Source organism: Dermatophagoides farinae, chromosome 9 (assembly GCF_024713945.1).
Source record: "Dermatophagoides farinae isolate YC_2012a chromosome 9, ASM2471394v1, whole genome shotgun sequence".
NCBI lineage: Eukaryota > Metazoa > Arthropoda > Arachnida > Sarcoptiformes > Pyroglyphidae > Dermatophagoides > Dermatophagoides farinae.
The window spans coordinates 2,007,978-2,033,784 of NC_134685.1; the positions used below are offsets into that span (position 1 = coordinate 2,007,978).

The 25,807-nt window shown below is 33.2% G+C and overlaps 5 protein-coding genes across 8 annotated transcripts; 4 read left to right on the forward strand and 1 right to left on the reverse strand.

The window, feature by feature from the left end:
• Positions 1 to 522: 522 nt before the first annotated feature.
• Positions 523 to 5,311, reverse strand: LOC124497553 (uncharacterized). Its single transcript, XM_075733822.1, has 3 exons — positions 3,359 to 5,311; positions 1,270 to 3,291; positions 523 to 1,221 (listed from the first exon to the last, which is right to left on the reverse strand). The coding sequence occupies exons 1-3, from the start codon at positions 4,695 to 4,697 to the stop codon at positions 599 to 601; spliced, it is 3,984 nt and encodes a 1,327-aa protein (XP_075589937.1). The 5' UTR covers positions 4,698 to 5,311; the 3' UTR covers positions 523 to 598.
• Positions 5,312 to 5,645: 334 nt separating this feature from the next.
• Positions 5,646 to 7,200, forward strand: LOC124497476 (uncharacterized). 2 transcript variants are annotated; one of them, XM_075733824.1, is made up of 3 exons: positions 5,646 to 5,728; positions 5,804 to 5,862; positions 5,917 to 7,200. In XM_075733824.1, exon 3 carries the CDS (start codon positions 5,992 to 5,994, stop codon positions 6,916 to 6,918), a length of 927 nt encoding a protein of 308 aa, XP_075589939.1. In that variant the 5' UTR covers positions 5,646 to 5,728; positions 5,804 to 5,862; positions 5,917 to 5,991; the 3' UTR covers positions 6,919 to 7,200. The 2 variants fall into 2 exon arrangements, with proteins under 2 accessions (XP_075589939.1, XP_075589938.1); XM_075733823.1 differs by having other exon boundaries at positions 5,726 to 5,862.
• A 4,774-nt stretch (positions 7,201 to 11,974) lies between these two features.
• LOC142597777 (uncharacterized) lies at positions 11,975 to 21,044 on the forward strand. 3 transcript variants are annotated; one of them, XM_075733828.1, is made up of 3 exons: positions 11,975 to 12,076; positions 12,156 to 12,216; positions 19,495 to 21,044. In XM_075733828.1, exons 2-3 carry the CDS (start codon positions 12,199 to 12,201, stop codon positions 20,383 to 20,385), a joined length of 909 nt encoding a protein of 302 aa, XP_075589943.1. In that variant the 5' UTR covers positions 11,975 to 12,076; positions 12,156 to 12,198; the 3' UTR covers positions 20,386 to 21,044. The 3 variants fall into 3 exon arrangements, with proteins under 3 accessions (XP_075589943.1, XP_075589941.1, XP_075589942.1); XM_075733826.1 differs by lacking the exons at positions 11,975 to 12,076; positions 12,156 to 12,216 and having other exon boundaries at positions 19,372 to 19,789; positions 19,859 to 21,044; XM_075733827.1 differs by lacking the exons at positions 11,975 to 12,076; positions 12,156 to 12,216 and having other exon boundaries at positions 19,372 to 19,789; positions 19,862 to 21,044.
• LOC124497987 (uncharacterized) lies at positions 14,774 to 19,676 on the forward strand. The gene is given in 5 exon segments (XM_047061681.2): positions 14,774 to 16,110; positions 16,164 to 18,185; positions 18,234 to 18,257; positions 18,260 to 18,336; positions 18,338 to 19,676. Coding segments are annotated over 5 exon segments (3,921 nt in total). The 5' UTR covers positions 14,774 to 14,849; the 3' UTR covers positions 18,875 to 19,676.
• Positions 21,045 to 21,107: 63 nt separating the features above from the next.
• LOC124497989 (uncharacterized) lies at positions 21,108 to 25,752 on the forward strand. Its single transcript, XM_047061682.2, is given in 5 exon segments — positions 21,108 to 21,606; positions 21,608 to 22,559; positions 22,627 to 24,396; positions 24,399 to 24,641; positions 24,686 to 25,752. Coding segments are annotated over 5 exon segments (3,975 nt in total). The 5' UTR covers positions 21,108 to 21,219; the 3' UTR covers positions 25,309 to 25,752.
• Positions 25,753 to 25,807: the final 55 nt, after the last annotated feature.

A 25,807-nucleotide genomic window follows, 5' to 3' on the forward strand; every position in this document is an offset into this window, starting at 1 on the left:
AATCAAAGTCCCATTATTTTCCTAAATGAGACAAAATACGCTACAACACTGGCTGAGAAGAATTTCAATCTTCCTGATTCATGTGTGTTGTAGCCAAATCATTTTTATCGATCCTAATCTAGAATGGAACGTTTGAAATTTCACATCAACGACAAAATAAATAAATTACGATACCATTGCCTATAGCATGATCCACAACTACGATATTTAAAATATGAATCAATAACGATATGCATAGAAAAGTTAATATAATGATGATAATTGATGATGAATGATGATCGTCGATGATGATTTATCATCATTGTCAATCACAGTTAAAACAAGATTGTTTTATCATATATTACACCTAATATATCCAGATTATAATCGCAAGTTTCTTAGTAGTAAATAGTAACGTGATTCAAACATATAAAAAGAAAAACCAACAAAAGTACGAAATTTTAAGAAATGAAATGAAAAAACAGATTTACAAAATCACATTTCCTGGGAATATTGAAATGATTAAAGCGAGAAAAAAAAATCTTTTCTTGATATATTTATTTATTCGTTTATCATCATCATCATCATGATATTTAAAACAAAAATTTGGTTTGATTTTTCAAAAATAACTATTGTATTTGTAAGGTTTAATTAAATGTTCATTACGATAATGTTCAATTCGTTCGGCACGTTCATGGCGATTGATTAATGGATTGTACTTGATACAGAAAACAATCAATGCAATTGTGTGATAAAATATGGCCAATAAAACAAGTTTCACTATGCATTCATAGAAATATTCATTATTCGTTGGCACGTTCAACATATATAACAATGATTGTATTTCATATGGACGACAACGATCACCACCATATATAAGCAATAATGTTGATGGAAATTGATAACGATAAAATGAAAAATTTGATAGAAAACGTACAAAAAAATTCTTATCTTCAATTACATTGCATACATCGGATAATAATAGAAAAAAACCTTGTGATGATCCTATCAGAATAAATAAGAGGATGATTGATTTGCGCAATAACACTATGATTATATTAACTATGGCCACAAAAGAAAATGATGATAAATATAAATTCAACACTTGCCAGACGAAATAATTATTTGGCGAAACCGATGAATAGATATCGGTTATATAAACAAACATTATGGCCATTGGTAGAATAGTGATAGCATCGAACAACAATTTCGACAGATAATAAGCACCACAAGTGTACCAACCTTCAAATTAAAATAAATTAGAATAAGAAAAAAACAAAAAATACAAACCATTTAAATGTTGAGTTGAAAAAAATTTCAATTCTGACGTGAACAAGTTGATCATTTGTATGTTCATTATTAAAAAGAATGTGACGCTGGAAAAGAGGGCATAATTTACATTATTGACAAGTCGTAAATCTTCTATAAATTTTTGATTGGTAACATTAGAACAAATAGCGAGGAAATCATCATCCATTGATATACAACCATCAGTTTCAGCTATTTTTTCATCAAAAAGATCGCGAAATGAAGCAGATATAAAAATATACATGATTGTATAGGCTAGCCATATTGGCCATTGATATCCGAATGAAAAATGAACTAAACGACGGAATAAAATGGCTACCGATCGCAATGAGAATCGAATTTGATGAAATTGTACACCATCCTTGATATGAACAGTATCCTGTAACAGCGACGGTGTGATTTTATGGATTTGATTATCGGTTTCTTCAGCTAATCGTTGCACGATGGGATTCGAGTGACCAGTGCAAGAATATCGAATGAGAGATTCGATTGGAAATCGTTTATCATTGTCAATGGAAGATGCCTCTGTGAGAAAGCTTTTGATTCCGGATGGAGGTCCCGAGTAGATACCCAGACCATCGAATGCAAGCACATAGCACAGGTCAAACATGTCCAACTGCTCGGTACTAGGTTGGTGAATGCTGACCACCATAGTGATATCCGGATGTCGAGCAATGAATCGTCGAAGACATTGAAGGACCAACCGTGCTGAATTGGAATCCAGCCCACTGACTGGTTCATCGATACAGATCAGATTGGGCATTCGAACTGATGTCAGTTCCATCGCCAGAGCCAGTCGCTTCCTTTCTCCACCGGAGCAATTCTGCACCATGGTGTTGGCCGTGTTGGCCATGTCTAATTCATCGAGAAGTTTGGTTGCCACTTGTTCGTGGTCAATTGTTTGTCCTTGGTGACAATTTTTCAATTTAGAAGCATAAACCAAGCTTTGTTTGCTCGTCAAACCAGGTATCAGGTGATTTGACACTTCTTGGTTTATATAGCAAGTTCGAATTGGTACGAAACGACTGAGATAGAATTGTGTCGAACCGGTCAGTTTGGTTTTCATTTTGCCATTGAAAACCTTCAATAGTGACGTTTTGCCCGAACCGGAGCTGCCCATGATTGCATTCAATGTTCCGAACTGAAATTGTCCACTGAGATTCCGCAGTATTAACTTATCTCCAAAATCATCCAGTGATTCAGGTGTCGGACGCACCTCATAGATAGTTTCGGTAGCAAACAATGTCAAGTGACGCCATCCGATAATATAGCGGCCATTACAAAATTGTTGAAATTCGTTTTCGTTGGGCAAATTAACTTCAAAGTTATTATTACTGTCGATCATCTGGACAGAAGTAGGCTTTTCATAGAAATCAATTTCAATTGAAGGTGTTAGCATTTTCGTCAAGATTTCCATTTTCTTTTTTGATACGATTTTCCCATTGTTCACAATTCTAAATGTCCAACGCATCACAACGACAGATATGATTCGAATCACTATTATAATATATATAGGGTACATTATGTTCCAATAGACATTGTCTGGGTCGATAAAAAATTGTTTCAAAATCTTTGAATATTCTGTTTGAGGATCACAACGATCAATACCGAAGAATACATAAATAAATCCTTCCATTAAATATCGAGTACCAATTATATCTGAAATGGCCAAATAAAATGGTTTGTCCATTATATCAATCGATACCACTAATCCATTAGTCATAGTAGATATGGTAATTATCACTTGACATAGTAGAAGAAGTAATTCTAGTTGATCAATACAAGTTGCCAGAACAAAATAACCAAATGATTGACCGTACGAAAATATGAGGTAATAAAATAAAATTAAAATCTCCAAACGATGCCAATTGATTTGATATTCATCAACATAGATGATACCGCAAGTTAAAAAGAAAAATATGGCGGTCATTAAAACAATGAAAAACGAGGTGATCACGTCATTCACATGAACTGGATAAATCAATGAAGCATAACTGTACCAACCTAGAAGTAAATAATTAAAATTAGCAAATATTTTTTTCAATGATTGTTTGATGACACATTCCCTTACCATTGCGATATTCATGACGAAGAACTTTCATAAAATTGAGGGCAACCAAAGAATTCATTCCTATACTGATTGTTAAAAAAGCAAGCGTAGTGAACGTTAAAAACATGAAAAATGTCATATTTAATCGATCATTTTCCAATTTATTCTGACAAGTTTGATTGTAATGCTCTATATCGAATGGCAGACATCCTTCAGGCATCAACATATCTTTATTGGTGATTAATGCAAACAGTATCAAGTTGATAGTGATATTGGCCAAAACACCAATCAGGATTCGAACATCGGCAATAAATGCTAAACACAGAAGACGTTTGAATTGTGTCCAAAGATCGAAGAAACGGAATTTTTTTGAATAATGAGGAATGCCCTTTGGAATCGATTCGAATGGGCATTCGTTTTCGTTTAATTTGTTGATATGAGATGTCAGTCCTCGATGGTGTTGTTGGACACTCTCTTGAGTCAATTTCCTCACTTGTTCATCATCAATGCCGTTGCTAGCGATACGAAGATATTCTTGAATTGGCGATTCATCCTCATTCAATGCGATTCCTGTGATTCGATTCAAATGTGGCCGTAATCGATCCGGATGGTCAGAATAAATGCAAACACCTCCCTTGGCTATGATGTACAGTTGATCGAACATATTCAATATGTCCGAACTAGGAGCGTGGATTGAGACAATGACTGTGATGCCATTCTGCTTGGACAATCGCTGTAGACACTTCATTACCACTAATGCTGACTCACTGTCCAAACCGGTGGTCGGTTCGTCGACAAACAAAAATGGTGGCTTCGATTCGATCGACATTAGCTCATGAGCGATGGCCACTCGACGTTGTTCGCCACCAGAACAATTTTCGAAACGTGTTTGCAACACTTTCGGATTCAACATCAATTCCTGGATTGTTGACTGGATGTGTTGATACGCTCGACCGTGATTGTGAGCAGGATTCTTGAAGCAGAATGCATAATACAAAGTCTCGAGAACTGTGAACCGTCCCAAAATGATCTCATGGACGAATTGTGGCACAAAACTGACCAATGAATTCGATGACTTTGCGATTATCTCACTGTTGATATAAATTTCTGTGTCGGATGAAATATTCTTGGCTGGAACATTGCCGATGAGACAATTGATCAGCGAAGTTTTGCCGGCACCAGAAGGTCCGAGCAATGCATTCAGACTGTTCAACCTTACTGAACCATTAAGACGGTTGAGGATTACTTTTCGTTTGCGACTTGCTTTCCAACCGTCGACCATACACCATTCATCGACTTCATAGCGTAAATTTTTCCAACAAAGAGAAATTGGCTGATCACAACGTTGTTCGTTCGACATCGTTTGGTTAAATAATTTTATGGTCACACTTCATTTTCACAAATATAACAAACCCAGTAAAAATGTTCAATAATGAATTTATACTTTGAATTGAGCATGCGATCAGGAGTTTATCATGTTTATATATCAGATTCATTGGAATTTATAAAAAAAAAATTCAATGTCAAATACATTCATATAACCATCAAATCAGAAATAAAATCAGCGTAATCAAAAAAAAAAAAAAAATAAAATATTCCTGGAAATTTTTTTTTATCAATGCATTATGTTGATTTTGAATTGATGGTGATGCGCATTCTTATTTTAACATTATCTTTTTTTTCTTTTGTGAATGCAGACATTATCCTATATCGTTTGGATGATGTAGTAAAACAAATTATCATCATATTAATTAATATTCACATTTATCAAATGGCATTATTTTTCCGTTTTATTGAACAACAATTTATTCGCTTAAACGTTTGAATGAACTGATGATGATAAATTTTGATGATAAGCTGTTCATCATAATTTCATTTTCAAACAAAAAAAATCATATATAAATCAAACATAGATACTGAATATTTATTGACTTAATTGTGGTGTTCTTGGTCCAATACTGGATGAACCTGTCGTTGATGGCGTTGATGTTGATGATGGTTGTATATCACTTTGTTGTCTATGATTATTATCAATATTAAAACCAATAATATCGATAAAGTAGTTATCATCATGTTTTTCATCTTCAAACCAAATTATTTAATAATTTTTAATCTATATTATCTTTATTTTGTAATATAGTAATGATGTGGTTAATATACGTGGTACATTTGTCGATGATGATCGTCGTTTTTTCGTCATATTTTGACAATGATTTTGTTGTAATATTGTGGATAAGAAGCTTTGTTAAAATATCGGCCAACATTGTTCTTATGGCTGGATATATTTTATGTCCATTTTTTCAACTAGCGAAAACCGAAAAAGCATTTCTCCAGCACGTCATTTTTGAAAGAGATCTTTTTTCCCGGCAACCCAATGCTATTATTTCCATGGTGATTATTATCATCATTGTTGATGATGATGCATAATATTGTTATAAGGAATCTTATTTTTCTCGTTTTACAAAGAAAAAGCAATCGATTTGATCATGCCAACCTGATTTTGAGCACTTATTATTTATATATGTGTGAGTACTTAATTCTTCAATTTTGATCTTTATTTTAAATGTTGTTTTTTTTAGGTGTGCGTTTGTGCGTTTCCAATAGAATACAGATATTCGATATTCGATTTTCGATAATCGCAACACTACAATACGATGGGTAATCAATCAGTTGTACGAAATAATAATAATGAACATCATGAATCATCATCGAACGAATTAATTGATTTAATGATTGAATTTCATTCAAATCGTTCGAAAGCTGACGATGAATTTCATTCAAAACGTTCGAAACTTGATGATGAATTTCATTCAAAACGTTCGAAACTTGATGACGAATTTCATTCAAAACGTTCGAAAATTGATGATGAATTTCTGAACGAATTACTTAAAATTCAGATGAAAAACAATTACAGTATCAATGAGATGAAAAATGATCAACAATCATCAAACGCAGCAATGTCATCACCGAATAAAACGATTCCAACAACAACGTATGAAAAAAACGAATCAAGACAATCAAAATTAACAACATCGATAGATCGAAATTCAACGGCAAATAATAATCCAATTGAAAATGTTCAATCACAAACAAACCGGAGGCAGCAACAGCAAAAACAACAACAAACGAATTCTATTGTTCGCCAAACAACAACACAAAAACAATCCAATCAAACAGCAATTCCGAATAATAATGGTTTAAAACGAAAATCTGGTCATCATTATGTAGTATCCAATGATAATAATGATTTCAGATTGAAAAAGACACCGAAAATTTCAGCACAACAGACAATAGTCATAGCAAATAATTTAAACATGAATGATAAAAACGATTCTATTGTTGTTGATGATGATGATGATGATGATGATGACTACGAAAATTCTCGTTCATCCGCTCATATACCGTTATATCGTTTTCCATGTTCACACAATGGATGTCAATATGTAACGAATAATAATAAATATATGAATAATCATGTGAAACATCATGACGGTGTAAAAATTTTTCAATGTACAAAATGTTCTGCAAATTTTCCTACCGAACCTGGTCTACATGGTCATTTTTTTCGTAAACATCAATGATTTGATTTTTTGTTTTGTTTTATTTATTTTTTTTTTGTTGTGAAATATCAAGGTTGTTTGTGAAACTTTGGTGATAAGTTAATATATTTTTTCTAAATCAAAAAAAAATTTACTATTATCGATTTTTAATCAATAATTGTCATTGGCAACATCCACACGCACACATACACACCAACACATTTATCATTCACATTGGCAATTTTATTGTATTAAGATTCCTTTTTTTACCCAATTTCCAAAGTAGAATTTGAATAAATAAAATTTAAAGCATTGAATGTTTTTTTTGCAACCATTTTTTTTCGTTTTTTTTGTGTGTGTTTTTATTCCTTTTCTACCATCCTCATCTCGTGCAATGGAAACACTAGGAGATGCTTCAGGATCTCTGCTTGTGTGTGTGTGTGTGTGTAACTTGTGTAATAAAATGGGTAATATTGATAATGATAATGATATGTATTGTGTAACAAGTAAAAGTAAAAGTAAAAACAATTAGATTCGTGTTGTGTGATTTTCTTATTTGTTGATGTATGTCTTATGTTGGGTGTGTGTTAGTGCGTGGGTGTTTTTTTTTTTAAAAAATTTTAACGGAGCATGACTCCTAGCTTTATTTAAAATTATTAAATGATGAAAAATATAAATACAAGAAAAAAAACGAGAATAAAAGTCATAATACAATGTTGATAATCATGTAAATAAAAGATAAAAGATTGAGAAAAGAGCTTTAAATGATAAATTTTAGGCATTTATTCATATCCCTTAAACGTTGGTGGATGAGATGAGAGAAATCGGATAATTTGTTGTTATTTAACAATTTTCCAATTGTGGAAATCAAGTGTTCATTGCCGTTAATTTCGAAAATGTTCATAATATCTTCGAACATGGGACATGTGATGATATGGTTATAATTAGTGCGTGTGTGTGTGTGTGTGTGTGTGTGTGTGTGTGTGATTCGTATCTGGTGAGTGTGTGTGATGGCTTCGGTTGATTAATCAACAACGTATTTAACAATTGTAGCTGATCCATATTTTAATTCACAAAAGAAAAGAAAAAAAAATCAAAACCACGCTCTGCTACCATGAAGAAAATAACAATGAACTTTATTTGAATATAATAGTGTTTTTATATACAGTGGCTATGTGCCATACAAAAAGCACGTATGCTTAGCCAATATCATTTAACAATTAACTATTGAATTTTGCTATCCCATCTATGGTTGTTGTGATAAAGTCCTGCCAATCTCTCGTTAATTCGTTGGACGCCAGAATTCTTTTTATGTCCAGTAAATCTCTCGGTTGAATTCCGTGTTTAGTCGTTAAGAGGTGCCTCTCTCGGGTCCATCCGTCGCAGAATTGAATTGCATGTTCCAGGTGAGTGACCATCGCATGGACATTTATCATCGTTTATGAGTTTGAATCGGTGTAGATAATGTTTTGTTGGTCCGTGGCCAGTCAGGAATTGGGTAATTTGTTTAGTTGTTGTAGTTTCTATCTTTTTCTCAAATTCTCCGATGATTTCGGTGTTTGGCAACAATCGGTTTGTCCATCTTCCGGTGCTCGACGTAGCTGTTCTGATCATCCGTTTTTGGTTCGATTCTTGCCGGCACAAATATTTGAATGACGATACTGGTATTTTTTCGTAGATGGCATTGGTTTGGTTTAATGATGCTGTCGCTCCTTTGGCTAGATTGTCTGCCATCTCATTCCATCTGTAATTGCTGTGTGCTTTGATCGTTGTACAGCTTCGTTGTAACGTTTTTGCCTCTTAATATGTCAATTTGATTGTTTATTTCAAAGACAATTGGATGGCAGTTCGCTCGATTGGCTATTGACTCAAGGGCTGATCTTGAATCAGAGAAGATGCTGATCGAACTGTAATTCATCTGTTTGCATCTACTGATTGATTCTTTTATTGCAATAAGTTCAGCTTGAAATACTGCAACAACCATCTGCCAGTTTCCATTGGTGTTGCTCTATTAATTGCCCGTTTGCTGTGAACACGCTTGCGGCTCCTGTGCGATTATTTAGTTTGCTGCCGTCAGTGAATATATAGACACCATCCCCCCCAATATTTTTTCATCTATCTGGTTATGGTTCAACATTTGCGTGTATCCAGTTTTGAACCATTTGCCTGGGTGCGGTAATTCTGTTGTCGGCACCGGCGTTTCTAACTTCCCGTTGCATAGGTGTAGTTCAATACCGGTGAGTAATTTTGTTTTTTTCATGGCTGCCCTTTCCATGATTTTAATATCGATAGGTATCACATTGTTGCCTAGGAAGACCGAGGTAGTATATGAGATCGTATATACGATTACCACCTACAAGCATTGACCAAGATTCTCCTTTGGATTTTTACGATTTTAAATGATTTTGTGCATTTGTAAAAAATTGTCTAAATTCCTGTTGTAAAAATTGGAATTTGCCATGTAAGCAGGGCCGGCCCAGGCGCCTGTGCAGACTGTGCACCGCACAAGGCCTCGCGCTACTGAAGGCCTCGCGCTGCCTCCGGCAGCGCGGTTCCGGAAACAGCTCGCAGTCCCAAAAGCTTCGCAGTCCCAAAAGCCTCGCAGTTCCAAGAGCCTCGTAGTACTAAGAGCCTCGCAGTTCCAAGAGCCTCGTAGTACTAAGAGCCTCGCGGTTCCAAAAGCCTCGCGGTTCCGAATTTTGGATGATTTAATAAAATGAAAATGTTTTTTGTTTTGATACATTTGAATATTATGGTAATCCTGAATCAAAAACATGTACTTCATCTAGTCAAATATCTATTAATAGTTGTGCGAATTGTTTGTAGTGGAACCAATATAGGAAAAATAAATAAACAAACAATGTCGATGGCTAAATATCTAACCTAGTAAGTGATAAATCATCAAAGGAAAAATGAATAATGAATGCATTGCCTGACTTCTTTAAGATGGATTTATCAATAATTCCAAATTAAACCGATTTTCAATGGATCATGGATCATTTATCCCAAAAATTTGGTGACGAATAGGGTATGCACAATCCCGTTTGTTCACCAGTCGCCTCATAATTTAAATTCTTGTCTAAAATTCTAAAATCACAAATCAAAAAATTGACTGATTGATTGATTATTTAAATTGGAGAAACAATTAAATGAAAAAAATGTTGTGTCGACAAATTTCCAACAATCAACATCATAAGCGATTCCAGAAAAAAGAAGTACAGTTGATTCTGTTGAATCAATATTCAAACAATTGGAATATATAAAACAACTTTCAGAAGAAATACTGGAAATCTTAGAAAAAGATTATTCGTTGGCGAAGCAAAAATATCCAAAGGATGATGATCCTTTTAAAGCTGAAAGCCAAAGAAAGATAAATGAAATGACCAGTTCAAAATCGAGAAAATAACAAGTCCAAACTAACACGACCAGTTCAGAATCGAGAAAATAACAAGTCCAAACTAACACGACCAGTTCAGAATCAAGAAAATAACAAGTCCAAACTAACACGACCAGTTCAGAATCGAGAAAATAACAAGTCCAAACTAACACGACCAGTTCAGAATCGAGAAAATGACAAATGTCCAAACTAACACGACCAGTTCAGAATCAAGAAAATGACAAATGTCCCAACTAACACGACCTGTTGAGAATCGAGAAAATGACAAATGTCCAAACTAACACGACCAGTTCAGAATCGAGAAAATAACATGTCCAACCTAACACGACCTGTTCAGAATCGAGAAAATAACATGTCCAACCTAACACGACCTGTTCAGAATTGGGAAAGTAATCAATAAAGCATTGTCAACCAATTCTGAACTGGTCGTGTTAGGTTGGATTTGCCATTTTCTCGATTCTGAACTGGTCGTGTTAGTTTGGACATTTGTCATTTTCTCGATTCTAGTAAATCTTTGAAAGAACAACTCTTTTGCTATGCACTGGTGAAATATGTGTGTATGTATTTTTGATTTAAATGAAATAAAAAGATTAAATGTACGTATACGTATTTAACCCATTCACGACCAAGCGTCACACATGTGTGAGGCTCAAATTTTCCACCATCTCAAATACATTTATCGAGAGCCACAAATAATCTTTTAAAGAGCCGCAGGTTGGCCGTTGGTTGCGGTTGGTTGGTTGGTTATAGTGATTTAGAATCAAAAATGACACAAAAATCTTAATGCACTTCAGAATAGAGATTGAAAAATTCTTAAAACAATTTCCTTTGTTGAACGATCATGGCAATAGTTTTACTTGGATTGAATGATTGGTAATGTTATTAATTTCATGAATCTGAAATTTTCAACGCATTTTATAATCAATTTATAGAAAGTCCAAATAAAATCTAAAATAACCAAAATAGAGTCGAGGTGACATTACTGATTCGAATGACGTTGATGATTTGATGATCATTAGAAAAAATTTAAATTGATTGATACAAGCTTTTGGAAATTTTTTCGGTCATAAATTGCTGCACAGACTTTATGAACGATCGCAGTTTTTTGCCAGTTGTTTTTTAGCGCGCTTCAAATTAACAATCAAGATTTTTAACGCTTCAAATTTTTTTTAAGCAATCATTTTTTGAAAATTCCTTAATTTTTTTAAGGCCTCGCGTTTTTCAAGTTGACATTGCACAAGGCCTCGCGATTTTCCGGGCCGGCCCTGCATGTAAGTATGGATATTTATCTTGCAATGGATGAAAAATTTGTAAAAATTGATATATATGGAAAAAAATGATTCTTATACGATGAAATTGAATTTTAAATATGATAAAATAACTGTAAATTTATTTCTGTGAACAATCTGAGAAAATTATTGCTGAAATTTGTAATAATATAAAAATATTGTTTCTTTAATTGATTTTTTTCATATGAATGAAAAAAAATGATTCAATAGTGAATGAAACTTTGTAATCTTATTTTTATTCATTTTTTAAAACCCAAAAAAAAAATAAAATAACACGTGTGATTTTTTTTCTCCAGCACGTCATTTTTTAAAGAGATTTTTTTTCTCACAGCAACTCAATATATGATATTATATCCATGGTGATATAATCATCATTGATGATGCATGATTGTAATATAAGGAATAATAATAAGGAATTTTATTTTTCTCGTTTTACAAAGCAAAATGCAATTGATTTGATTGAACCTGATTTTGAGCACTTATATTATTAATTATATAATATATGTGTATATGTGTGAGTACTTAATTCTTCAATTTTGATTATTTATTTTGAAATGTTGTTTTTTTTATGTGCGTTTGTGCGTTTCCAATAGAATACAGATATTCGATTTTCGATAATCGCAACACTACAATACGATGGGTAATCAATCAGTTGTACGAAATAATAATAATAATAATGAACATAAGGAAGAATCATCATCATCAAACGAATTGATTGATTTAATGATTGAATTTCATTCAAATCGTTCGAAAGCTGATGAGTGTTTGAATGAATACTTTAAATTTCTTAACCCTAGAAAGGTAACCTACGTAAAATTTATGCTTTTTGCACTTCAAAATGTTCCAAAAAAACACTCACGATGCTAAGACAGCTGGAACCCCTTTCTATTCCTCAAGAATATATTTCTACACCTTTAGAAATAGAAAAGATCCAGTTTTCGCCTTTTATCTGTTATCTATAAGCTCAGGCGTAAAAGCTTGTACGTAAAATTTACGTATGGTTGCCTGAATCAGCATAGAAAAATCTTAGAAAATTTTGCTGAGAGCGATAGTTTCGGAAATTTTTCCCAAAAAACGTCATTTATGAATAAAAATAATTTTAATCTTTTTCTTTTTTTTATCTTTTCACTTGTCAAAAACGTTTTTTCTCGCAATATTTTTTGAAATAAACGTCTTTTCTGTTCATTTGTTTATGTTTTTCACTTTATTCAAAATTAAAATGCTTGCAAAAAGCGTTTAACAACGACCGGATGTAAACGTTGTGGCACCGCCCCCGTGACGAATATCAGATAAAAATTTGTCAATCATGTTTCGAAATACAATCATCGATTGATTAATCATATTTACAGGATCATTTTTCATTTTTTCTTGACGCTGTGATAATTTCAAAATTGACAATAAAAAAAAATTCAAAATTTACACCATATCTTTGATTTGATATTTTTGAACTTTCCACTTTTGAAAAATGATTTTTTTTTTCTTTAATATAAAATAGAGGTGTGATTCAATGAATAAACGTTAAAATTTAACATAAATAATCAGATGAATAATTTTTATAGCGGAAATAAGTTAGGCATATCAACTACGTAAAATTTACGTAGGTTACCTTTCCCGCAATATCGATAAGGTTACCTTTCTAGGGTTAAAAAAACGAATGATGAATTTTTGGAAAAATTACGTAATATTCAAATGAAAAACAACAACAATAACAATGAGATGATTGATGGTCGAATTTTGAACAATCAACAATCATCATACGCAGCAATGTCATCATCGAATAAAACGATTCCAACAACAATGTATGAAAAAAACGAATCAAGACAATCAAAATCAACAACATCGATATATCGACACATGGATCGAAATTCAATGGCAAATAATAATAATCCAATTGAAAATGTTCGATCACAATCAAACCGGCAACAGCAGCAGCAGCAACAACAACAACAACAAACGCATTCATTTGTTCGCCAAACAACAACAACAAAAACATCGTCCAATCAAACAGCAATCCCGAATAATGATGATAATAATAATAATGGTTTAAAACGAAAATCTGGTCATCAAAATGTAGTATCCAATGATAATAATGATATCAGATTAAAAAAGACATGTCCACCGAAAATTCCAACACAACAGACAATAGTGATTGCAAATAATTTAAAAATGAACGATAAAAACGATTCTATTGTTGTTGATGATGATGATGATGATGATGATGATGTCTACGAAAATTCTCGTTCAACCGCTCATATACCGTTATATCGTTTTCGATGTTCACACAATGGATGTCAATATGTAACGAATAGTAATAAATATTGGCAAAATCATCAAAGACATCATGATGGTGAAAAAATGTATCAATGTCCAAAATGTTCTGCAAATTTTCTTAGCGAACCTGGTCTACATGGTCATTTTTTTCGTAATCATCCATGATGATTTGCTTTATTTTGTTTTTTCTAACTTTTGACTTATTTTTTTTTATTGTAAAATATCAACGTTGTTTGTGAAACTTTGGTGACAATATAATATATTTTTTCTATATCAAAAAAAAAAAAAAAAAAAAAAATTTACTATTATCGATTTTTAATTAATAAATAGTCATTGGCAACATCCACACCCACACCCACACACTTATCACATAAATATATCCAATAAATATATTTTCAAGATTAACCAAAGATTTGCCAAACTTGAACAGCATTTTATTTGCAACAAATATTGATTCACATTGATTGATTATATTAAGCCTTTAAAAACCTGAACACACTGTTGTTGAAATCATTCGATCGATCTAATCATAAGTTTAATCAAACGTTTAAACGAAGAAAAAAATTTTTTTTTTTTCAATAAAACAAAAAAAAATATTGCCATACGATAAATGTGAATAATTGTGATAATGATAATTTGTTTTACTACAGCGTCCAAACGAGAAAGGGTTATTGCCTTCATCCACAAATGGAAAAAAATACTATTGATAAAAAATGAATTTCCTGGTATTTTTTTTTTTTATTTCTGACTTGATGGTCTGATTTGAATGTATTTGGCATTGAATTTTTTTTTTTTTGAAATCCAATTAATCTAATATATAAACATGATATTACTGATTGCATGCGCAATTTAAATTGCGAATTCATTATTGAAACATATTATGGGCCTTGTTATATTTGTGAAAATGAAATGTGACTTTCAAATTATTCAGTTGAATGATGTCGAACGAACAACGTTGTGATCAGCCAATTTCTCTTTGTTGGAAAAATTTACGCTATGAAGTCGACGAATGGTGTATGATCGACGGTTGGAAAGCAAGTCGCAAACGAAAAGTAATCCTCAACCGTCTTAATGGTTCAGTGCGGTTGAACAGTCTGAATGCATTGCTCGGACCATCTGGTGCCGGTAAAACTTCGCTGATCAATTGTCTCACCGGCAATGTTCCAGCCAAGAATATTTCATCAGAAACTGAAATTTATATCAACAAAGAGATAATCGCAAAGTCATCGAATTCATTGGTCAGTTTTGTGCCGCAATTAGTTCATGAGATAATCCTAGGACGGTTCACAGTGCTCGAGAGTTTGTATTATGCATTCTGCTTCAAGAATCCTGCTCACAATCAGGGTCGAGCGTATCAACACATCCATTCAACGATCCAAGAATTGATGTTGAACCCAAAAGTGTTGCAAACACGTTTCGAAAATTGCTCTGGTGGCGAACAACGTCGAGTGGCCATCGCTCAAGAACTGATGTCAATCGAATCGAAACCACCGTTTTTGTTCATCGATGAACCGACCACCGGTTTGGACAGTGAGTCAGCATTGGTTGTAATGAAATGCCTACAGCGATTGTCCGAGCAGAATGGCATCACAGTCATTGTCTCAATCCACGCTCCTAGTTCGGACATATTGAATATGTTCGATCAACTGTACATCATAGCCAAGGGAGGTGTTTGCATTTATTCTGACCATCCGGATCGATTACGGCCACATCTGAATCAAATCACTGGAATCTCATTGAATGAGGAAGATTCTCCGATCCAGGAATATCTTCGTATCGCTAGCAACGGCATTGATGATGAACAAGTGAGGAAATTGACTCAAGAGAGTGTTCAACAAAGCCATCTACGACTGACATCTCATATCAACAAATTAGCCGAAAACGAATGCCCATTCGAATCGATTCCAAAGGGTATTCCTCATTATTCAAAAAAATTCCGCTTCTTAGATCTTTGGACACAATTCAAACGTCTACTGTGTTTAACATTCATTGCCGATGTTCGAGTTCTGATAGGTGTTTTTGTCGAAACCACTGTCAACTTAATACTATTTGCATTAATCACCAATAAAGATATGGTGATGCCTGGAGGATGTATGCCATTCGATATAGAACATTACAATCAAACTTGTCAGGATAAATTGAGAGATGATCGATTAAATATGACGTTAATTGTGTTTTTAACGTTCATTACGCTTCTTTTCTTAGGACTCAGTATAGGAATGAATTCCTTGATTGCCGTCAATTCTATGAAAGTTTTTCGCCATGAATATCGCAAAGGTAAGACAATGAATGGAGAAAAATATTCTCTAATTTGAACTATTTACTCATAGGTTGGTACAGTTATGCTTCATTGATTTATCCAGTTCATGTGAATGACATGATCACTTCGTTTTTTATCGTTTTAATGTGCGTCATAATTTTGTTTATGACTTGCGGTATCATCTATGTTGATGAATATCAAATAAATTGGCATCGTTTGGCGATTTTAATTTTATTTTATTACCTTATGTTTATGTACGGACAATCATTTGGTTATTTTGTTCTGGCAACTTGTATTGATCAACTAGAATTACTTCTATTGCTATGCCAAATGATACTTATCATATTTATTATGACTAATGGATTATTGGTATCGATTAATATAATGGACAAACCTTTTTATTTGGCTATTTCGCATATAATTGGTAATCGATATTTAATGGATGGAATTATTTATGCATTCTTCGGTATTGATCGTTGTGATCCTCATACAGAATATTCAAAGATATTGAAACAATTATCTATCGATCCAGACAATGTCTATTGGAACATAATGTATCCAATGTTTGTTACAGTAGTGATTCGAATCATATCTGTTGTTGTGATGCGTTGGACCTTTAGAAATGTGAACGATGGAAAAATCGTATCGAAAAAGAAAGTGAAAACCTTGGCGAGAATCCTAACACCTTCAATTGAAATTAATTTCCATGAAAAGCCTACTTCTGTTCAGATGATCGACAGTAATAATAACTTTGAAGTTGATTTGCCCAACAAAAATGAATTTCAACAATTTTGTAATGGCCGCTATATTATTGGATGGCGTCACTTGACATTGTTCGCTACCGAAACCATCTATGAGATGCGTCCGACACCTGAATCACTTGATGATTTGGGAGATAAGTTAATACTACGGAATCTCAGTGGACAATTTCAGTTTGGAACATTGAATGCAATCATGGGCAGCTCCGGTTCGGGCAAAACGTCGCTGTTGAAGGTTTTCAATGGCAAAATGAAAACCAAACTGTCCGGTTCGACACAATTCTATCTCAGTCGTTTCGTACCAATTCGAACTTGCTATATCAACCAAGAAGTGTCAAATCACCTGATACCTGGTTTAACGAGCAAACAAAGTTTGATTTATGCTTCTAAATTGAAAAATTGTCACCAAGGGCAAACAATTGACCATGAACAAGTGGCAGCCAAACTTCTCAACGAATTAGACATGGCCAACACGGCCAACACCATGGTACAGAATTGCTCCGGTGGAGAAAGAAAGCGATTGGCTCTGGCAATGGAACTGACATCAGTTCGAATGCCCAATCTGATCTGTATCGATGAACCAGTCAGTGGGCTGGATTCCAATTCAGCACGGTTGGTCCTTCAATGTCTTCGACGATTCATTGCTCGACATCCGGATATCACTATGGTGGTCAGCATTCACCAACCTAGTACCGAACAGTTGGATATGTTTGACCTGTGCTATGTGCTTGCATTCGATGGTCTGGGTATTTACTCGGGACCTCCAGCCCGAATCAAAAGCTTTCTCAATGAGGTATCTTCTATCGATGATGATAAACGATTTCCAATCGAATCTCTCATTCGATATTCGTGCACTGGTCACTCGAATCCCATCGTACAACGATTAGCTGAAGAAACCAATTATCAAATCCACAAAATCACACCATCGCTGTTACAGGATACGGTTCATATAAAGGATGGGGTACAATTTCATCAAATTCGATTCTCATTACGATCGGTAGCCATTTTATTCCGTCGTTTAGTTCATTTTTCATTCGGATATCAATGGCCAATACGGCTAGCCTACACATTCATGTATATTTTTATATCGGCTTTATTTCGAGATTTTTTCAATGAAAAAATAGCTGATATTGATGGTTGCATATCAATGAATGATGATTTCCTCGCTATTTGTTCGAATGTTACCAATCAAAAATTTATAGAAGATCTACGTCTTATCAATAGTGTTAATTATGCCCTCTTTTCCAGTATCGCATTCTTTTTCCTATTGGACATGCAAATGATCAACTTGTTCACGTTAGAATTGAAATTTTTTTCAACTCAACATTTAAATGGTTTGTATTTTTTGTTTTTTTCTTTTTCTAATTTATTTTAATTTGAAGGTTGGTACACTTGTGGTGCTTATTATTGTCGAAATTGTTGTTCGATGCTATCACTATTCTACCAATGGCCATAATGTTTGTTTATTTAACCGATATCTATTCACCTGGTTTCGCCAAACAATTATTTCGTCTGGCAAGTGTTGAATTTATATTTATCATCATTTTCTGTTATGGCCATAATGAACATAAGCATAGTGTTACTACGTAAATCACTAATCGCCTTATTCATTGTTGTAGGATTTTCACAAGGTTTTTTTCTATTATTATCCAATATTTACACTGTAATTGAAGATTTGAATTTTATTGCGCGATTTTTTTCATTTTTATCAATTTATCGTTATCAATTTCCATCAACATTATGGCTAATCTATGGTGGTGAACGTTGTCGTCCATATGAAATACAATCATTGATGTATATGTTGAATATTCCAACCAATAATGATGAATATTTTTATGATTGTATGGTGAAACTAATTTTATTGGCCATATTTTATCACACAATTGCATTAATTGTTTTCTGTATCAAATACAATCCATTAATCAATCGACATGAAAGAGTCGAAAAAATCCAAGAATTTCGTCAAAAACGTTTAATTAGTTCTTACAAAAACAATAATCATTCGACCAATTTTTTGTTTTAAATATCATGATTAACGAGTAAATAAATATCAAGATTTTTTTTTCACTTTAATCATTTCAAGATCATCGAATCATAGTTATTTCCTCGTAAATGATTGAAAACCTGTTTTTCATTTCATTTCATAAAATTTTGTTACCATTACTTTTGTTCTGAAATAATCTGAACATCATCATCAACCAATATATTTATTATTATTATTATTAGCAACAATCGATTCTGATGTGCTTTTTTAATGGCCAAAAAACTTTCAATTTTCACTCAATGTTGACATATGTTTGCAGTCATGCGCTATATTGAAACATTGAATTTAATCTATGAAATGAAAAAAAATTCAAAATTATTAATTCATTTTAATTAAATTTTTTCCACTTATATACTATACTAATAATACCTATATATAATCGATGAATGTTCAATCATTTCAATCAGTTCCAAATTTAGCCAAAATTGTACGTTTATTGGCAAACAAAACCAAAAAAAAAACCGGCTAAATTATCAATGATTGTGGATTGTTGTAGTCACCATAATTTTCCATTGATGCTGATGATGATGATGTTTGTTTCATTCATTTTGATTACATTTGGTGCATCGATTAACAAACAAACAAACAATGATCAACAGGTTGTAAACAAACAATTATCGAATAAAAATGATAATCATTCCGGAATTATAATCGATAATGATGATCATCGAAAACAATTTGATAATGAATATGAAATTTCTTTGGATTATAATAACAATGATGATGATAATAGTGATCGTGAAACAAGGACAATGATGTTTACACCATTGTCATCAGAAACAAATATGACAACAACAAAAACAATGTTGATAGATGATACGTCCATTATGAATGATGCGGATAAATTTATCAATGATGAATTGAATAAATTTCATGTGGAAGAATCACTTTTATGTAAGAATTCATTCATTTTGAATTCATTCATTCTGACGATGAAAATTATTTTTTTTTTGTTTCTTCCAGCAGCTAAATTATGGATACAAATCATAGTGGCTTCAACGGCATTATTATTCTTTGTCATGTTTATGACGATCACTGCAATTATGTGTCAGAAATTTTTACATAATAACAATGATAGTAAAACTATTCAAACGGTGGATACAACAACTGTTAAAACGAATCGTCGAAAAAATCATGATCATAGACATGGACGATTATCGTCGAAAAAACGACGATCATCATCATCATCATCATCGAGGCGAAAAAAACATCATCGATCAACAACAACATTACCATCGACCAATAATATGGCAGCAACAACAACAATTTCCGATAGTCAACGAAAATCATCATCAATACGTTATCCACAGCATGATAATAATCGAAAGCTATCATCATTATCATCAACAAAATTATTACAAACAAAAAATATTCAATTACCAATTCATCATCATCATCATCATCAACAACAACAACAACAGGATTATCGGTATGTTTACCGCCTGTCCAATCTACATCGATACCATCGACAAATGTGCCACGTATATTGACCACATCATTATTATTACAACATAAAGATAATATAGATGAAAAATTATTAAATGATTTGGTTCGACGACGAAAACATGATGATAACTTTATCGATATTATTGGTTTTAATATTGATAATAATAATCCTAGACAACAAAGTGATATACAACCATCATCATCAACATCAACGCCATCTACAACAGGTTCATCCAGTATTGGACCAAGAACACCACAATTAAGTCAATAAGTATTCATTCTTTATGTGCGTGTGTTTGATTTATACATGATTTTTTTTTTTTTTTTTTTTGAAAATGAAATTTTGATGAACAGCTTTTAACGGCAACAAATCTTGATTCACATTGATTATATTGAAAAAAAAATCGAACACACTGTTGTCAAAATCATTAAATTTATCATCATCAGTTTATTCAAACGTTTAAACGAATAAATTATTATTCAATAAAACAAGAAAATGTCATCATTCGATTAATAATGATAAATTTGTTTTACTACATCAACCGAATGATAAAGGATATTGTCTGCATTCACAAATGAAAAAAAATAAAAAATAATGAGAGTGTGCACCACCAACAATTCACAATCATCAATCCAGTGATAAAAAAAAAATTTCCTTGTAATTTTTTTTTTATTTTGATTACGCTGATTTTTTATATCTGATTTGTGGGTATTTGACATTGAAATTTTTTTTTTATGAATTTCAATGAATCTGATATATAAAAATGATAATACTGATCGCATGCTCAATTCAAAGTGTGAATTCATTACTGAACATTTTACTGGGTTTGTTATATTTGTGAAAATGAAGTGTGACCATAAAATTATTTAACCAAACGATGTCGAACGAACAACGTTGTGATCAGCCAATTTCTCTTTGTTGGAAAAATTTACGCTATGAAGTTGATGAATGGTGTATGGTCGACGGTTGGAAACCAAGTCGCAAACGAAAAGTGATCCTCAACCGTCTTAATGGTTCAGTGCGGTTGAACAGTCTGAATGCATTGCTCGGACCTTCTGGTGCCGGCAAAACTTCGCTGATCAATTGTCTCATCGGCAATGTTCCAGCCAAGAATATTTCGTCCGACACAGAAATTTATATTAACAGTGAGATAATCGCGCAGTCATCAAATTCATTGGTCAGTTTTGTACCGCAATTTGTTCATGAGATAATCCTAGGACGGTTCACTGTGTTCGAAACTTTGTATTATGCATTCTGCTTCAAGGAATCCTGCTCACAATCATGGCCGAGCGTATCAACACATCCAGTCAACGATCCAGGAATTGATGTTGAATCCGAAAGTGTTGCAAACACGTTTCGAAAATTGTTCTGGTGGCGAACAACGTCGAGTGGCCATCGCTCAAGAACTGATGTCAATCGAATCGAAACCACCGTTTTTGTTCATCGATGAACCGACCACCGGTCTGGATAGTGAGTCAGCATTGGTTGTAATGAAATGTCTACAGCGATTGTCCGAGCAGAATGGCATCACAGTCATTGTCTCAATTCATGCTCCTAGTTCGGACATATTGAATATGTTCGATCAACTGTACATCATAGCCAAGGGAGGTGTTTGCATTTATTCTGATCAACCGGATCGATTGCGGCCACATTTGAATCGAGTCACAGGTATTGCATTGAATGAGGATGATTCGCCGATTCAAGAATATCTTCGTATCGCTAGCAACGGCATTGATGATGAACAAGTGAGGAAATTGACTCAAGAAAGTGTCCAACAAGACCATCAACGACTGACATCGCATATCAACAAATTAGCCGAAAACGAATGCCCATTCAAATCGATTCCAAAGGGTATTCCTCATTATTCCAGAAAATTTCGCTTCTCTGATCTCTGGACACAATTCAAACGTCTACTGTGTTTATCATTCATTGCCGATATTCAAGTCCTGATTGGTGTTTTCGTCTTATGCGCTTTCAGCCTAATTTTATTCACTTCAATCACCAATAAAGATATGGTGAAGCCTGGAGGATGTCTGCCATTCGATATAGAACATTACAATCAAACTTGTCAGGATAAAGTGAAAGATGATCGATTAATTGGGACATTTATTATGTTTTTAACGTTTTTAATGCTGCTTTTATTAGCACTCAGTATAGGAATGAATTCCTTGGTTGCCGTCAATTCTATGAAAGTTCTTCGCCATGAATATCGCAATGGTAAGGCAATGTGTCATCAAACAATCAATGAAAAAAATATTTGCTAATTTTAATTATTTACTTCTAGGTTGGTACAGTTATGCTTCATTGATTTATCCAGTTCATCTGAATGACGTGATCACTTCGTTTTTCATCGTTTTAATATGCGCCATAATTTTGTTTATAACTAGCGGTATCATCTATGTTGACCAATATCGAATTAATTGGCATCGTTTGGCGATTTTAATTTTATTTTATTGCTTCATATTTTCGTACGGTCAATCTTTCGGTTACTTGGTTCTAGCAACTTGTATTGATCAACTTGAATTACTTCTACTACTATGTCAAGTGATACTTATTATATCTACTATGACTAATGGATTAGTTGTATCGATTGATATAATGGACAAACCATTTTATTTGGCCATTTCGCATATAATTGGTACTCGATATTTAATGGATGGATTTATTTATGTATTCTTTGGTATTGATCGTTGTGATCCTCAAACAGAATATTCAAAGACCTTGAAACAATTTTTTATCGATCCAGACAATGTCTATTGGAATCTAATGTATCCAATGTTTATTACAATAGTGATTCGAATCATATCTGTGATTGTGATGCGTTGGACATTTAGGAATGTAAACAATGGAAAAATCGTATCGAAAAAGAAAATGGAAACCTTGGGAAAAATGCTAACACCTTCAATTGAAATTGATTTTCATCCTACTTCTGTCCAGATAATCGACCGTAATAATAACTTTGAAGTTGATTTGCACAACGAAAACGAATTTCAACAATTTTGTAATGGCCGCTATATTATCGGATGGCGTCACTTGACATTGTTCGCTACCGATACCATCTATGAGGTGCGTCCGACACCTGAATCACTGGATGATTTTGGAGATAAGTTAATACTACGGAATCTCAGTGGACAATTTCAGTTTGGAACATTGAATGCAATCATGGGCAGCTCCGGTTCGGGCAAAACGTCACTATTGAAGGTTTTCAATGGCAAAATGAAAACCAAACTGACCGGTTCGACACAATTCTATCTCAGTCGTTTCGTACCAATTCGAACTTGCTATATCAACCAAGAAGTGTCAAATCACCTGATACCTGGTTTGACGAGCAAACAAAGTTTGGTTTATGCTTCTAAATTGAAAAATTGTCACCAAGGACAAACAATTGATCATGAACAAGTGGCAACCAATCTTCTCAACGAATTAGACATGGCCAACACGGCCAACACCATGGTACAGAATTGCTCTGGTGGAGAAAGAAAGCGACTGGCTCTGGCAATGGAACTGACATCAGTTCGAATGCCCAATCTGATCTGTATCGATGAACCAGTCAGTGGACTGGATTCCAATTCAGCACGGTTGGTCCTTCAATGTCTTCGACGATTCATTGCTCGGCATCCGGATATCACTATGGTGGTCAGCATTCACCAACCTAGTACCGAACAGTTGGACATGTTTGACCTGTGCTATGTGCTTGCATTCGACGGTCTGGGTATCTACTCGGGACCTCCATCCGGAATCAAAAGCTTTCTCACAGAGGCATCTTCCATTGACAATGATAAACGATTTCCAATCGAATCTCTCATTCGATATTCTTGCACTGGTCACTCGAATCCCATTGTACAACGATTAGCTGAAGAAACCGATAATCAAATCCATAAAATCACACCGTCGCTGTTACAGGATACTGTTCATATCAAGGATGGTGTACAATTTCATCAAATTCGATTCTCATTGCGATCGGTAGCCATTTTATTCCGTCGTTTAGTTCATTTTTCATTCGGATATCAATGGCCAATATGGCTAGCCTATACAATCATGTATATTTTTATATCTGCTTCATTTCGCGATTTTTCAATGAAAAAATAGCTGAACTTGATGGTTGTATATCAATGGATGATGATTTTCTCGCTATTTGTTCTAATGTTACCAATCAAAAATTTATAGAAGATTTACGACTTGTCAATAATGTTAATTATGTCCTCTTTTCCAGTATCGCATTCGTTTTAATAATGTCCATTCAAATGATCAACTTGTTCACGTTAGAATTGAAATTTTTTTCAACTCAACATTTAAATGGTTTGTATTTTTTGTTTTTTTCTTATTCTAATTTTTTTTTGTAGGTTGGTATACTTGTGGTGCTTATTATCTGTCGAAATTGTTGTTCGATGCTATCACTATTCTACCAATGGCCATATTGTTTGTTTATATAACCGATATCTATTCACCGGTGTCGCTAAATAATTACTTCGTCTGGCAAGTGTTGAATGTATATTTATCATTTTTTTCTATTATGGCCATAATGAACATAAGCATAGTGTTACTACGTAAATCACTCATCGCCTTATTCATTGTGGTCGGATTTTCACAAGGCGTTTTTCTATTATTATCCAATATTTACAATGTAATTGAAGATTTGAATTTTATCGTTCGATTCTTTTCATTTTTTTCAATTTATCGTTATCAATTTCCATCAACATTGTGGTTAATCTATGGTGGTGAACGCTGTCGTCCATATGAAATACAATCATTGATGTATATGCTGAATATTCCAACCAATAATGAATATTTTTATGATTGTATAACTAAGCTAGTTTTTTTGGCCATATTTTATCACACAATTGCACTGGTTGTCTTTTGTATCAAATACAATCCATTAATCAATCGACATGAACGTGCCGAACGAATTGAACGTTATCGTAATGAACGTTTAATTAAATCTTACAAATGCAATAGTTATTTTTGAAAAGAATCAACCTGTTTTCGTTCAAAAAATATCATCATGAACTAGTTAATAAATATCAATATAATATTTTTTCTCCATTCAATCATTTGATGATCATCTAATCATATTTATTCACTGGAAATCACTTCAAAAACCTGTTTTTCATTTTATTCCATAGAATTTCGTTATCAGTATTTTTATTTTTCGTTTTAAATGTTTGAATCATCACGTACTATTACTACTAAGAAACTGTGAAGAAAATCTGGATATTCGATGCAATTTATGATAAAACAATCGTGATTGACAATGATGATAACAGATTTTTAATTCAATAATAATCATGCCTTCTAACAACGTTTTCATTGATATTTTTTCCACATGAAAGTTACAAGTCTAGTTGTTGATGTTTATATTTTATATTATTTTAAATTGTTTAGTATGCATTAAATCCAGATTTGTCTTCAATCAATTAAAAGGTTTTTTAGTTTTTTTTAAATAAACCCATGAGGGAGGTACACAC

Bases quoted from the DNA above. Each gene is read 5' to 3' on its own strand.
- LOC124497476 (XM_075733824.1), top strand. From the start codon at position 5,992: ATGGGTAATCAATCAGTTGTACGAAATAATAATAATGAACATCATGAA.
- LOC124497553 (XM_075733822.1), bottom strand. From the start codon at position 4,697: ATGTCGAACGAACAACGTTGTGATCAGCCAATTTCTCTTTGTTGGAAA. The intron at 3,292-3,358 runs GTAAGGGAATGT...ATTTACTTCTAG, and splicing joins TCGTCATGAATATCGCAATG to GTTGGTACAGTTATGCTTCA. The intron at 1,222-1,269 runs GTTTGTATTTTT...TTTAATTTGAAG, and splicing joins TTCAACTCAACATTTAAATG to GTTGGTACACTTGTGGTGCT.
- LOC142597777 (XM_075733826.1), top strand. From the start codon at position 19,372: ATGATTGTGGATTGTTGTAGTCACCATAATTTTCCATTGATGCTGATG. The intron at 19,790-19,858 runs GTAAGAATTCAT...TGTTTCTTCCAG, and splicing joins TGTGGAAGAATCACTTTTAT to CAGCTAAATTATGGATACAA.